This window comes from Sinocyclocheilus anshuiensis, unplaced genomic scaffold (assembly GCF_001515605.1).
Source record: "Sinocyclocheilus anshuiensis isolate Anshui unplaced genomic scaffold, SAMN03320099.WGS_v1.1 scaffold944, whole genome shotgun sequence".
Lineage (NCBI taxonomy): Eukaryota > Metazoa > Chordata > Actinopteri > Cypriniformes > Cyprinidae > Sinocyclocheilus > Sinocyclocheilus anshuiensis.
The window spans coordinates 2,501,604-2,516,061 of NW_015549559.1; the positions used below are offsets into that span (position 1 = coordinate 2,501,604).

Here is a 14,458-nt window from a genome sequence, read left to right on the forward strand (position 1 = left end):
ATCAGAACTTTTATTCAGTAATTAATCGGCATTAAATTGATCAAATGTGACAGTAAAGACATTTTTTATTTATATTTTTATAATTCTATTTAAAAAGTTTCTGAGCTTTCTATTCAACAAAGAATACTGAAAAAATATCCTGGTTTCAACAAAAATATAAACCCTTTGTTTTCAACACTGATAATAACAATGATCAATTATCAAAAACCAGCAGCATAGAAGAGCATGCCACAGATGCTTCCGACAGGCTTGAAGTTGTATCTATCACAGAATACTCATGGAATTCATTGGCAAAGAGCTGCTGGTATGGATCTCCACTTACTTTTAAACAAACCAAAATGTAGAAAAATGGGCATTGTGGAGAGTGATAATGATCTCTTACCCGCGCTCTGATTGGGACTTGCTGTTGCAGCGTATTTAAAACAAGAATGAATCCTTAAGATGGTGATCACAAGAGCCACGTCTACACACACACACACACACACTGAAAAACATCATGGGCCAACACATGCCCTAAGAGCTGACCCTACTGGCATAAACTAGCAGTTTTATCTTACACAGAGGCTGGCAATCTCCCAACTCGAAAAGCTGCTCAAAGCTCATTAGACCTTTCATGTACTCACCTTCCCTCTGGCTGCCAGCGGCACTAACGTTCTGCTGGGACAGTAAACTCTGACTGTAGAGGCTGGGCAGAGCGGCAGCGGCATATTGCTGGATCCCAGAATAGGCTGCTTGAGTCAGAGCTTCCATAGCACTGCCCGAGCCGTTCGAGAGACCTCCGCTGCCCAGACCACCATTCAGAGCAGCCATGCCTGCGCACACAGAAACACAGCTCAGCATTCAGACACACACGGGGGAGGACACAAAACTACTGATAGATACAGAGAAACCGCATTCAGAGATGGAGACACAGCAGAAACAGAAACGAGGCAAAGAAAGTTAAAAACACAAGGAATGACACATAGATCCCATTTAACATCCGTTGGTCATTGGTCACATGTGGTCAGTGCTAAACAAGCGTGTGAATGGGGTCCAAAATGTGCATTCAGAGGTACTTCAAAACACCTATACGATCACATCATACTGGTACAGTAACGCAAAGGAATAAAAAACAAGATTTAAATAATTTAGCTGCAACAGTGTGCTGACTTATGTGCTTTTTTTTGGTAATGTGTCTCAGCTGACCACTTGTGATCATATCACCCGAGATGGATTTCAAGAACAGGTGTAAACAGGATCTTTAAAAACCATCTGACCTCATACAAATTCAAAAATAAAAAGCTTTCTTTTTCTTACTTGCTAGGGAGCTCATGTTGAGACCTGCTCCAGCACCCGCAGCAAGAGACTGAAGAGCACCTAAAGACGCCATGGGGTTCACAGAAGAACTAGTACTGGAGGTGGGAGAGGAACCCGCTGTGCAGAGGAGAGAAAACAAGAACCAGCTCTGACACATTACTAAGCCATCACACATCTTACCATTCAAATTTCACATGCTCTCACTTACACAGACATGTAAAGCAAACGAGACTGAGCAGAAACCGCAGACAGCAACGTCAGTGATCAAATCACAAAAGACAGCTCTTTGAAGCAACGGATGAGAATTATCAAGAGTAAAAAAAATCATTACTCCGTTGTTTAGGTTTAGTGTAATTGGCAACATTTGTTTTACTGTAAGGTTCAATTCGCTAAAGGGACAGTTCACCCAAAAATTAATGCTACACTACGCCTACATCCTACGCTGGAATACCACTCTCTAATGAACATGCGTACGACTGTTAGCTAGAGATTACGGTTTATAAAGTTTTAAATATGGATATTTTTCTTACACAAACATCACTTCAGAAGGCATTTATTAACCACCCGGAGCCGTGTGGAGCACTTTTTATGATGGATGGATGCAATCTCAACCACAATTCACTGCCATTCTAAAGCTTGGAAGAACCAGGAAATGTTTTTATATGACTCCGATTGTATTTGTCTGAAAAAAGAATGTCATATACACCAAGAATGGCTTGAGGGCGAGTAAATCATGGGGTAATTTTCATTTTTGGGTGAACTATCCCTTTAACATTAACTGTCATGAACTAACATTGAACAACACGTATATAGCATTTATTAATCTTAACATTTCTACATATGCCAATATATATTTAATATCAAGCATAAACTAACATTAGTTCAAGTATTATGAATGAACATTAACCTAAATAAATAAAAGCTACACGATGTAACTTTTGGCCCTTTTTGGCACTGATGGCTTGAGGTGTATCTGCCTCGTGGTACACGTCACTAACCACACCAAAACACCCCACAAGAAACATTTATGGGAAAACTTTTTTTCTTAAGAATTTTAGTTTTAAGAATGTTTAATGAATATGGCCCCTGACTTTCTTACTAGCTCATTATTTAAAAAAATGTCAATTCTTAGAGGAAAAAAACAAAAACAAAAAAAAAAACAGTGTAGCTTTAATAAATGCTATTTAATGAAAAAAGTAAAGTTGTTGTTAATTGTTAGTTCATGATATCTAATGCGTTAACTACAGCCAACCTATTATACTTTATTGTAAAGTGACATTTGCTATTGACCAGAAACCTTACAAAGAGCAATTCTATTTCACAGACTGATAAGAAGCAAAGTTAAGGACAGGAGGAGATTAAAAAGTGGGACCAACCCTTGTAGGCGTCCCAGGCAGATTGAGCAGGCTGTCCGGAGGGCGTACCTGAGCTGGTGAGGACACTGAGGGGGGAGCTGGAGGTGGTCAGAGCACTGCTACCTGTGGGGGTGGCCTGTGTAGCACTCGCTGCTGCCGCTAATGCAGCCAGATTCTGCATGGCATTCAGACCTGCCGCAGATAGCAGACCTTCCATATCAAAACGGCACAACACTACACATCATGGCAACATTCACACGCACAACCTGCTTTCATTGTCGTAAAACTAACAGGCAGACTCAACTGATTTTATGGGCATGCGATATAATAGGTTTAAAAGTGGCTAACTAACAGCCGCCATTCTCTCTAACGGGTCTGAGTGGAGCAGAGCGCATCAGACTCTCACCTGACATTGGATGGAGATTGTTGAGCGCATTTCCAGAGGATGCAGACTGTTGTAGAAGCTGCAAATAAAGCTAGACATTACATCAAAACAGAGAACAGAGAGAGTCAGGACTGCATCCAGGACTGTGATAGAGGAGAGGAGAGGAGAGGAGAGGAGAGGAGAGTAAATCAGGCAACAAGGCAAAATTAGAACAAGCAGGAGCACACGTGGAGACAGAAACAAAGAGGAGTGAAAAGTGGACATTGAAGGGGTATAAAAAAAAAAATGAGAAGGGGCCTGAGAAAAATTAGAAGAGAGAAAGATGAAGATAGAAGTAGTTTTCACAGCACACCCATGGAGCAGCACTAACACATTCAAACAGGGCTACACATCTATGCTGGCCCACATGAGGAAAAACAGTAAACTGTAACTGAGTTTTAGGAGTATCCAATCAAAAACAATCAAGAAGGATTTTGAGAAGCCAAATTAAATTATGCAGCTAAATAATGGCCTAACACAGACCTGTAGCCCATGTGCTCAAACACAGCAGAAAATCACAGCAACATTTTAAAGGCGAATTAGATTCTGATTAAGAGGCTCTAATGGAATCGAATGTAATCCCTACAGATGCAAGTAATAATGCATTACAGTCTGGATAAAGCAAATACATTTTAGATGGAGCTAGGGGTGTTGTAATATAGTTGTACTAAAGAAGAGGAGAGGAGAGGAGAGGAGAGGAGAGGAGAGGAGAGTAAATCAGGCAACAAGGCAAAATTAGAACAAGCAGGAGCACACGTGGAGACAGAAACAAAGAGGAGTGAAAAGTGGACATTGAAGGGGTATAAAAAAAAAAATGAGAAGGGGCCTGAGAAAAATTAGAAGAGAGAAAGATGAAGATAGAAGTAGTTTTCACAGCACACCCATGGAGCAGCACTAACACATTCAAACAGGGCTACACATCTATGCTGGCCCACATGAGGAAAAACAGTAAACTGTAACTGAGTTTTAGGAGTATCCAATCAAAAACAATCAAGAAGGATTTTGAGAAGCCAAATTAAATTATGCAGCTAAATAATGGCCTAACACAGACCTGTAGCCCATGTGCTCAAACACAGCAGAAAATCACAGCAACATTTTAAAGGCGAATTAGATTCTGATTAAGAGGCTCTAATGGAATCGAATGTAATCCCTACAGATGCAAGTAATAATGCATTACAGTCTGGATAAAGCAAATACATTTTAGATGGAGCTAGGGGTGTTGTAATATAGTTGTACTAAAGATACCAGTGGTATTTAAAAAATAAAATACTGATATCATGTTAATACTACACTTCTTGATAATCTTGTATATTATCCAGTGCCAGTATCTGCTTGATACTCTAACATAGTAGGTGGCGGTATTGCATACTGGTTTCAACCGGTCATAAAACAAGGAATAAAAAGACAGTCACGTAGTTACTGATGCTGCACAAAATCATGATGGAGGAATGACAGGTGAAAGCGGGACACTATCCACACCTGCATCTTTTTTTTGTACAGTTACGGTTAACAACTCTCTTCACCTAAACATCCCTACTTTTGAGTGCGATCCACTGGCAAAAAAAGCTAATAAAGTTGATGAATTTGACTGAAAGCATAATCTTTTCTTTCAAAATTACTACAGATATCACGATAATAGGGGTGTAACGATATATCAATGCCACGGTTCGGTTCATATCACGGTTTTGGAGCCACGTTTCGGTTCTGTTCGCTGTGGGGGTACGGTTCATGGCATGGCACCAGCAATGCTAAAGAACACTAGATTCACTTTTAATTTAATAATAATAATAACAATAATTGCTCTCTGTTAGTTCATGTTAATTAATGCATTAACAAATGAGACTTTAAAAACATAACTCTGTGGATGCATTCTTTCCATAAAAACACGCTGAAACATGGCATTTTCTTTTACAGTTGTGCTCTCATTATAATTTTATGTAGCCTATATGACAGATTTGTTCTGCACATATTGCCCTTAATGGTACCTTCCTTTTCAAAGTGATTCAAGCAATTCAAAACCATCAAGGCCGTATGCGTTTGAAGTGTCTCAGCAGGGGGCGGGGTAGGCCATTAACAAATGAGACTTTAAAAATGGTTGCTTTGTAAAGTGTTGCCAAAAAATCTATTGCCTTAGAAAAATTAAAATGCAAACAAGTCATTGGACAACATTACTTAGGCTACATAATATATGTAATAACTCAATATGACACTCGAGAGTCAAAAGCTGTTTGAGAAGCAGCTGTGCATACTTTGGCTGAAGACCTTCACTCAGAGAGTGCGCCAGTACTTTATCGGTTAAAATAGCTTGAATGCTAAAATTGGCATGACTTAAATTGCAAGTGACAATTCCGTCAACTGTCCGAAACGTTCGCTAGTCTTGTATTGCAACGTGCAACTCGCTTGCAGTGCAAACTCAACATGGATATTATGGATGTGAGGCCATTTGTGCAGTTTGAGAGAGTGGGATAAGATGCGGTACCACTCCATACCAATCACTCACAGTTTGTGAAATTCCATCTCACAGAAAGTTTGAAAATGACTGAGCTAATCTGATAATCTGTTTGGATCCAACCTACATGATATAGTATATAAATGTTTGCGGGAATTTCCCGCTTTATAATCGAAAAACCTCCGGGAATGTGTAGAATTACACAATATGCCTGCAATCCCACAGCGAAACACCGCAACTAAATTATAGAAATTCACAGTGTTTAATTATAATAGTGTTCTCATTATAATGTTATCTATATGACAGTCCCAGTCATAGTTAATATTCTGCATTGTTGTTTGTGCTGTTTTTGTGGCGTAACTCAACCAAATGCATCTTATATGAGATAAATAATATACACAAATGTAGCCTATATGACAGATTTGTTCTGCACATATTGCCCTTAATGGCACCTTCCTTTTCAAAGTGATTCAAGCAATTCAATACTATCATGGCTGTACGTGTTTGAAGTGTCTCAGCAGGAGGCGGGGTAGGCCAAGAGAGTACCGCGGTACATACTGTGGTTGGTGTATCGCGGTTTTTTCGGTTCGGTTTGAATATCGTTGTACCCCTACACAATAATAACGTTACCGTGAATTCTTTTGGCCATGAAAATTGTAGTAAAATTCTAATATTGTGACAGCCCTATATGGAGCAAAGACCAGCCCTCATGTACTAAACATGAATTTTTTCATTCCGCAAGTGCTTTACGCAGTTTACGTAGGTATATAGTCTTCAATATTGGTGTGGTTTCTATGTGCATAGACCTCAGATGCAACAGGATCTGTCCTGTGTACTCACTGCAAGGTACTGTGGCCCAAGTGAGTTCAGTCCTGTAAGATTTCCCCACATAGAGGCAGCATTGAGCTGTTGCATCTGTTGCTGCAGCTGCTGGGCGATACGTTTCTGTTCTTTATCCTTCTGAGTGTCTGCAAACTTCACCACGATGGGAGAAGAACAGCCCTACAGGACACATGCAAACAGAAATTAAAATGCATCATAGAATTTAATTTTGACAAAATAAATGAAAGGGGCCAAGACAGCCAAAAATCAGTAAACGGCAAGTTTTCACTGATATGTATACTCTGACTTTTATAGCAGCGTCTCAGCCTTTCATAATACACTACTGATTAAAAGTTTGGGGTAAGTAAGATTGTTTTGTTTCTAAAGAAATTAATACTTTTGATCAATTTATAAAGACTCCTGTTTCAAATAAATGCTGTTCTTTTAAACTTTCTATTCAACGAATCCTGAAAATAAATGTATCACGGTTTCCAAAAAATACTAAGCAGTACATCTGTTTTTAATATTTCACAATATTACGGTTTTTACTGTATTTTTGACCAAATAAATGCAGCTTTGGTGAACATGAGACTTCTTTCAAAAACATTATTTAAAAAATCTTACTGATACTACTTTTGAATGGTAGTGCAACATCTATACAAGAAATATAGAAACAATACTTTGCTGTATACTACGCATTGAGGCATAGGCATTTATAATCTCTCAGACACAGAAATATCAAGCTGAAACGCAGAAGTGGTGTGTGTGTATGTGTGAGTGTGTGTGTTTACCTCCATGGTCTGTGCCTGGTGCATGGATTTGATGGCAGACTGGGCCATCTGTCTTGCTGTGAATGTGATGAAGGCACAGCCTGCGGACACAGAGATTACAAGTGTGAAAGTCGATCACAAGAGGACACCAACTTCTGTAATTAAACCATAACAATAAAACCATAAACTAGAAGCACTAATGAAACAATGACACAAAAACACAACCTTTAATCAAAACGGGGTTCAGGCCTGGTCTCTTTGGAAAGTGAATGGATTTGAGGGCTGCTGAGTCAATATGGGTTATGCCTATCACTTCAGCAGTTCCCATGGTGATGGACAGCAAGTTCACTCAAGCCAAATAAATAGTGTGGGCCTCAATGTGCATTATGTTCCCTTGGTTACACTTTGGATAACTTGCAGGTAAACTTTGGATAAATCACAGGTAAACGACAGCTAGAAACTAAGAGAATAAAATTCCCATGGTTATTTAACTTGTGATATCAGTTGCCATGTTGAGTCTAAGATGAATGAAGGCATTTTCATTTGAGCCGACAGGAGCCAATCAAGTCTCATTTTTCTCTTATGGGGTGTGTCTGCAACTATTAGTTACGCAAAACACTGCCTCCTCGAAATAACTTAAATGAGAGTGGGCAGAGTGACTGGTGAAGATGTACTTCATGCTTATTCGCTAAAAATTAATTTCATGCGCTTTAAGTCAAAACATTCACAAGACTGCCTCTATTCCCGTAAGTGTGTTTATCGTACCCAATCATGTGTGTAATTTGCTTTGGATGGTGGTAGTGGTGATATAAATGCATTTGAGTTCTCACCACGGCTCAGTCCATCAGGGCCTCTCAGTATGCGGCACTCCTCAATTTGACCGTATGGAGAAAACATGAGCCTTAAGTCATTCTCATTGCACTTCTTTGAAATCATTCCAACAAACAGCTTTCTATCTTCTATCGCTGAAACAAAAGAAAAGAGTGTTATGGCAGCACAGCCTCTGTGCAGCTGTTTGACAGTCACTGTGGAAGTTAAAGTGGGGTCTAATGCTATTTCATGCATTCAGAGTTACATGCATACACTGTTAAAGAGTTGGATTCTCATGCTAAACATGGCCAAAGTTTCAAAAAATGATTTGGACGTATGACGGAGTATTTCGTTGCCAAATACACTCCTTCCGGGTTCTAATAAGTTTCGGAAAGTTTTTTTCGAGCATGGCTCTTCATGGCGTCACGAAGAGCGGAATTCCTTGTATGGGCACTTCTCCCGGAAGAGCGCGTGCACACAGCAAATAGAGCAAGAGCGCGCGGCCACCAACGTGCTTCAATCGGGTTATGGAAGTCGTCAGCAGCGCTGCACAGGACTTGCTCCAGAATAATGTCACCAAAGAAGTGTGTTTTTGGATGTGAGGGTTACATGAACAGTGGATGCGGTTTGCTTTTCCGGGACAGCAACGAAGTTTCGCACGTGTGCGTTTGTTCCCATCATTTCGGTGACACATGTTTTATAAACAAGGCCCAGTTCAATGCTGGATTTGCAGATCGTTTGATACCGAGTGGTCCCAGCAATAAAATATCCCGGTCATGAGCTGGAAACACAGGCGGTGAGTAAAACTGCATCAAATTTCTGTTTTGTTGGCAATCGGTGCGTAAGTGCTCGGGACTCTTTAGCTCCGCCCACAGCACACCTCCAGAAGCTTGACTGTTTTTGGAGAGAATCGTAAAGCTGCATCTTTCTTTTATAGAACTATAAATACTACTATTTATAAAACTAAAGACTCTAAAGACTACCCGGAACCGATGCGGACCGTCAATTATTTGAAAGATGGACCCAAACCCGGCCAGGAAGACAAACCCGACTGGACCCGATCGGCACATATTCCACAGCAAATTGCTATTAACAAGTCGATAAACAAGTTGCGAAAATTAAACTTTTTGTCTTACCTAATGTAAGAAGCCTTCTCCCTTGTACCTGACTGTGATGCACACAATCCTCCTTGCCAAGAAAGTTCCATCCGTGTTATTCCTCTCTTGCCAATTGAAATGCGTAATCCACTCATTATTCCAGTTTCAAAAGTCCACTTGCTGTCACGGTGACGGATGACAAATGCGACTTTGCAGTTTTGCATTTTTTGTATCTCGAGTCAACTTGCATAATAATTTAGACTGTTTGCCCATTTGGATTATAATAACAATTGCTCGTCCATTGCCATGGCTGCTGACGTTTAAAATAAAATAAGCTTTACTTATTTGCTATCCTCTCTGTGCTCTCTGAGCCGAGTCTGAGCAAAAATTTTAGATATAACAACAAGACGGTTCATTCATAATATTATTTAAAGAATAATCAATAACAACAACTCACATCACTCATGAAGGTATCCATTACCACTGTGCGTGTGCATTAACTCCGCCCACCCTGCTTCTGATGACGTCCTGGGACCCGACCCGGACCCAGCTGACCATTTACTACTAGGTACTCAAGATTAACATGAGATTGGCAAAAAAGTGTGTGTTATGTCCCCTTTAAGAATAAGATTTTGTAATGTTTTCGAAGAAAGTCTCTTATGTTCAAAAAAGGCTGCATTTATTTGATCACAAATACAGTAAAACAGTAATATTGTGGAATTACAATTTAATTTTTGTAACTTTTCTATTTTAATATATTTTAAAATGTATTTTAATCCTGTGATGACAAAGCTGAATTTTGAGCAGCCATTACTCCAGACCTCAGTGTCACTTGATCCTTCAGAAATCAATCGAATATGCGTTTTGCTGCTTAATGTTTTTATTTTTTGGAAGAAACAGTGATTTGAAAATGAGCCGTGATTTGGAAATCTTTTGTAGCGTTATCAGTTTACTGTATCCTTGCTGAAACATAATGGTTTCCTTCTACGAAATAAATAAATAAAAATCTGACCCTAAACTTTTGAACATTAGTGTATATGAATGGAGGACTGTCATGATATTGTGGAAAATTAAAGTCACTCACCATTGTTTTTCTCACTGTCTGCAGGCTTCATCTGTATGGGATGATGCATCTGTAGAGAGAGCGAGAGAGAGAGAGAGAGAGAGAGAGGGAGAGGGAGAGAAATCACATGTGACTTATCAACACTGACATTTTCCAGCCACTATAAGAAATCAGCTGTTTAAAAAAGATTTAACAGTTCCATTGGGTGTACTGCAAAAGCTTTTATAAAAGCATGTCAATATGTGTGTGGATTTGATGTATTTTTAAAAGCAATAATAGTAGAAGGCCAGATCATCTGACGACACACATGAGGATTAATGGCTTACTGATATAATAAAAGAAAAACTAGATCATTTTCTCACCCCTGGAAGAATCTTCATGTTGTGAAGGGCATTTTGTGCTTCTAATGCAGATTTACGGTTGTAATATGTGACAAAACAACAACCTGCAAATGCAATAAATGGCCTGTGAACCAAGTCCAAGATGACAACATTTCCAATGAGACCAATTTCTAGAACCCTGTTCCAAATCCTAGTGAGTAGCATTTTAAGGAGTCGCTGGCACGTTTCTAAGGTAAGAAGTATTTCTTCTTACCTTATAAAAAGTAGGCTACTTAATTAGGCTGCCATCTAAGACAACTTGTTTTTATGCAGCACTGCATGTGTGCGCGCTATATGCTCACTAGGTTTTGGAACAGTCTGTATAAGTCTTGAGAGTGACTGACACAGAACATGTCTCAATCTGCAGTGTACTGACTGTCAAGTACCTTTACTCTGTGGGGGGTTCTGACTCCTGTCCCGAAGAATATTGATTTCATAAACTGCACCATAGGGCTCAAACAGCTCACGCAGCTGATCCTCTGACCACGTCCGAGGGATCTGACCCACAAACATCTTTATAGCATCAATGTCAGGCTGGTCTGGGTGGTCCAGAGACCCATTCATCTTCTTGGTTCTACAAAAAAAAACAAAAAAAAAAAAACATCTGTTTAACGAGTCTTAAGGACACGACCCTCAATGTCTCCAGTCTACCTGATAGACAAGTCTTAAACACACTGCAAAAGAAAAGATGCATGCAGCAATCTCATATTTCCAAGAATGAAAACACTAAAATTACAACTTAGAGCACCACTGTTAGACTGACACAGTATATTGCTCAGGCTGATTAATCAGATAATGTTTGTTTTTGAGACTGCGCTTTGCTTTGGCAGATAACCATTTCCACTTGGTCAGCTTTGCCAATAGATAATGCATTTTCTGTTCTCAGGATGAGATGAGTAAATGTCATGCAAAATAAGTATTCATTTCAACAACTGTGTACATCTTATTAGCCATGACAAAATTATATTCTTTAAATGCTTGTGTACTTTGCAATTTAAATGAATAAAAATAGTGAATGTTGCAGAAGAGTTGTACAGACTGTGTATAAGTATAAAATGGTTCTCTTACTAAAAAAAAAAACCTTATGTTCCTGCTGCTTCGTGTTATCCAACTTATTTTGCAATGTGGAACTAAGCCATTTTCTGTGAATGTGTGAGACTTGTGATTCATCATTAGCCACCATAGGACAATTATTAGAAGAATAACAGTGCAGTAGACAGAAAACTGTCCGTGCTACAAATAAGTGCATTTATAATGATGACAATACATCAAAATATTAGACCAGTTTGCAGTATCAAGCAGCATAACAAGCCATTTCATACAGCTAAAAATAACTGGAAGCCTATGACACCAAAAGCCACACATTCAAATTACAAATGGCCTCATCCGCTCTAATGTTAAAAATAAGATGGATACTAGTAATTGATTATAAATAGTCATAAATGGTTTTCTCAGGTCATGAACAAGATTTTCTGAGGTGAGAAATAACTGAAAAATGTTCATGAACAGTTTACAACTAACTGAATTTAAAAGTTGTGATGAAACAGAAGTAGCAATAGATCTTTTTCTTCTGTATGTCGTCACACAACTGAGTGTAACGGATTATTGAAAAAGAACAAAAATTGTACACAATATGATCTATAATGCGTTTAGAAAATAGATGGGGTGAATTTCATATCAAATTTAATCAATAAACCACAAAAACCAGACATTAAGAAGAGACTGATGAAAATGACATATATAAAAAAAATATCCAAAGTCTGTGATGAGAATGAATTAGAAGACCATCTTCATACTGCTGCTTGACAAAGTGGAGCGTGAGGGTAAGCAGTGAGTGACGTCACTGACAGGCCTGAAGCACTGCTTCATCACTCACTTTAGCAGCTGCTGATCAGTGGAGTGACAGACCACTTTAAGATAAACACAGCATTGCGCTGCTGACAAAGAGCAGCATTAGCCAGCAGCTAAAAGCCAGATTAATGGGGTTTATCGATGCGAGGACAGCAGAGCTAATAAAACCTTCTACTTTGTCGATTTTCCAGCAACCAGAACTTGTTCAGACAAGCAGATAACACAAATTCTCCAGAAGATCATCCAATCGGGGCCAAGGGATCATTGGGTGTTCACTGGAACAAAACCATTTTAGGATTGGAAATGCTTTTTTCTCGTGAACTGACCAGTTACTGACTGCAGTGAAGAAGCCGTTACACATCAGAACACAATTTTGCAGAAGACTGGAAACAGAATGGAAGAACAATCTAACATCTAGGAGGAGATGAGAGATGATCAAGATTGTAGTCATCTTTCCCATTGCTGCAAATTAACATGAATACCATATGAATGCTGCCTTCAATATGAAGTCTATTTAATAGCAACAATTAACTCTTTTCTGCATTCCTTACACAACAATCAACATATAAGCAGAACAGAGAAGACAATTTGCCACGGCTGAGTCAGCAGTTTCCTGCCCCGTTCCTGGTTAAATTGTTCCCTTTGAGGTTGTGAAACCTCACACAAACAACCCTTATGGCTTTAATAAGACAAAACACTGGAACACATTATTGAAGAATCCGGAAATGGCCAAGAATGAACTCTTACATTTCATATGTAAACCTATAAATAATATCAGGGGCAATACAGTCCATCCTATAACAGACAGGGAACAGCCACTCAAAATCTTCAAGCAAGAAGTGAAAACTAGGGATTCACTTTTTCTAAATTGTTGAAATATTTGAGAAATATTTCCAAGACCACACCAACAAGCATTTACAACCCTTAAATCATTTTAGCCATCCTACTCTACACATTTTTAGGAAAGTAACTTCCCTTTCTATGCTATCCTAGGCAGTAGTACAACAATAATGTCCAAATAATTTCACTCTTCATTCTGCAGTATTGACTCTTTATGTAAGGACACTGGGCTGGTGAATAAAATATGAATGACAATACATGCTAATAGTGAAACACTACATGTTTACTACAGGATTATGTAGTAAACAAACTAGCAGCCCTCACTGCAGGCCTCTAATGGGCATTATCTTTCACCTCCTAAATGAACTCTGAATTAGTGGTCGACCGATATGGGGTTTTTTGACAGCCGATGCCGATATCTTGGAAAGCAGGGTGGCCGATGGCCAATATAATTTTATTTATTTTAATTAATATTTAAGAAATTTGAAATCATTTGAAAATGGGTTAACAATAATTGTGTAAAATAAACATACTTATACTTTAGAATACAAAGCATTTTTCACAAATATTTAATAAAAATCTAATTGAAAAGGAAGTAAACTCTGTAACCAACAGGGCACTCAGTATTCTGGGAAGTTTGTGCGCATTGGGAATCATATTTTTTCAAATAAAGCCAAGGTAACACTCATTTTACATACAGCACACAGTGAAAATGACATGAATATGACAGTGGGCAAATGCATAAAGTGCAGCATCATTTGAAATCATGAGTTTAAAGTTTGTCGATCGCGCGTCTCCAGTGAAGCTGAACTCTCCTCCTATCCACATTCAATTGGCACGGACTGAAAGTCACAAAGAGAACACGCTATCATGCAGGTCACATGCACACTTCACAAGATCTCAACTAGATTCGACAAAGTCTGCAAGGTTTGTGAAATTAAATGTTCATTAGTCATTCAAAGATTTGTTTAAATTATATAAATGCGTATTTGCTGAATGCTTGACGGCAACCGAGAAAGTATTATAATGTTTGCCTTTTTATTACTAATAATATTAAAGCAATCATTATAATACTTTTTTGTATACATTTTAATTCCTTTGTTTAACAGTTCCATCTGATTATTAGATAGACATCTATCCATATTAGACAGAACTAAACGACGACAGTGAACAAGAGGGAGAATGTGAGCGGTGTGCACTCAGGCGCTGCCGTTCTCAGCGCAGTCAAAATAAAAGTCCCGCCTCGAACACACCGGCCAAACAGGAAAAACTTATCGGCCGATGCCGATATTTGAAAAATG

At 38.8% G+C, this 14,458-nt stretch overlaps 1 protein-coding gene across 3 annotated transcripts in view; it reads right to left on the reverse strand.

The window, feature by feature from the left end:
- Positions 1-147: 147 nt before the first annotated feature.
- The window catches only part of LOC107657138 (CUGBP Elav-like family member 1), a 33,037-nt gene continuing 18,726 nt past the window's right edge, over positions 148-14,458 (reverse strand). Inside the window, exons 4-14 of one of the 3 annotated variants that reach the window (XM_016445165.1) lie at positions 10,853-11,040; positions 10,449-10,531; positions 10,108-10,156; positions 7,947-8,081; positions 7,138-7,217; positions 6,365-6,526; positions 3,058-3,115; positions 2,721-2,843; positions 1,297-1,413; positions 624-812; positions 148-463 (exon numbers count right to left, since the gene is read on the reverse strand). In XM_016445165.1, the coding sequence (XP_016300651.1) occupies positions 285-463; positions 624-812; positions 1,297-1,413; positions 2,721-2,843; positions 3,058-3,115; positions 6,365-6,526; positions 7,138-7,217; positions 7,947-8,081; positions 10,108-10,156; positions 10,449-10,531; positions 10,853-11,040 (1,363 nt within the window). In that variant the 3' untranslated portion in view covers positions 148-284. Of the gene's footprint in view, positions 464-623; positions 813-1,296; positions 1,414-2,672; positions 2,844-3,057; positions 3,128-6,364; positions 6,527-7,137; positions 7,218-7,946; positions 8,082-10,107; positions 10,157-10,448; positions 10,532-10,852; positions 11,041-14,458 lie in introns of all 3 variants that reach the window. The other 2 variants (XM_016445163.1, XM_016445164.1) reach the window with 2 other exon arrangements.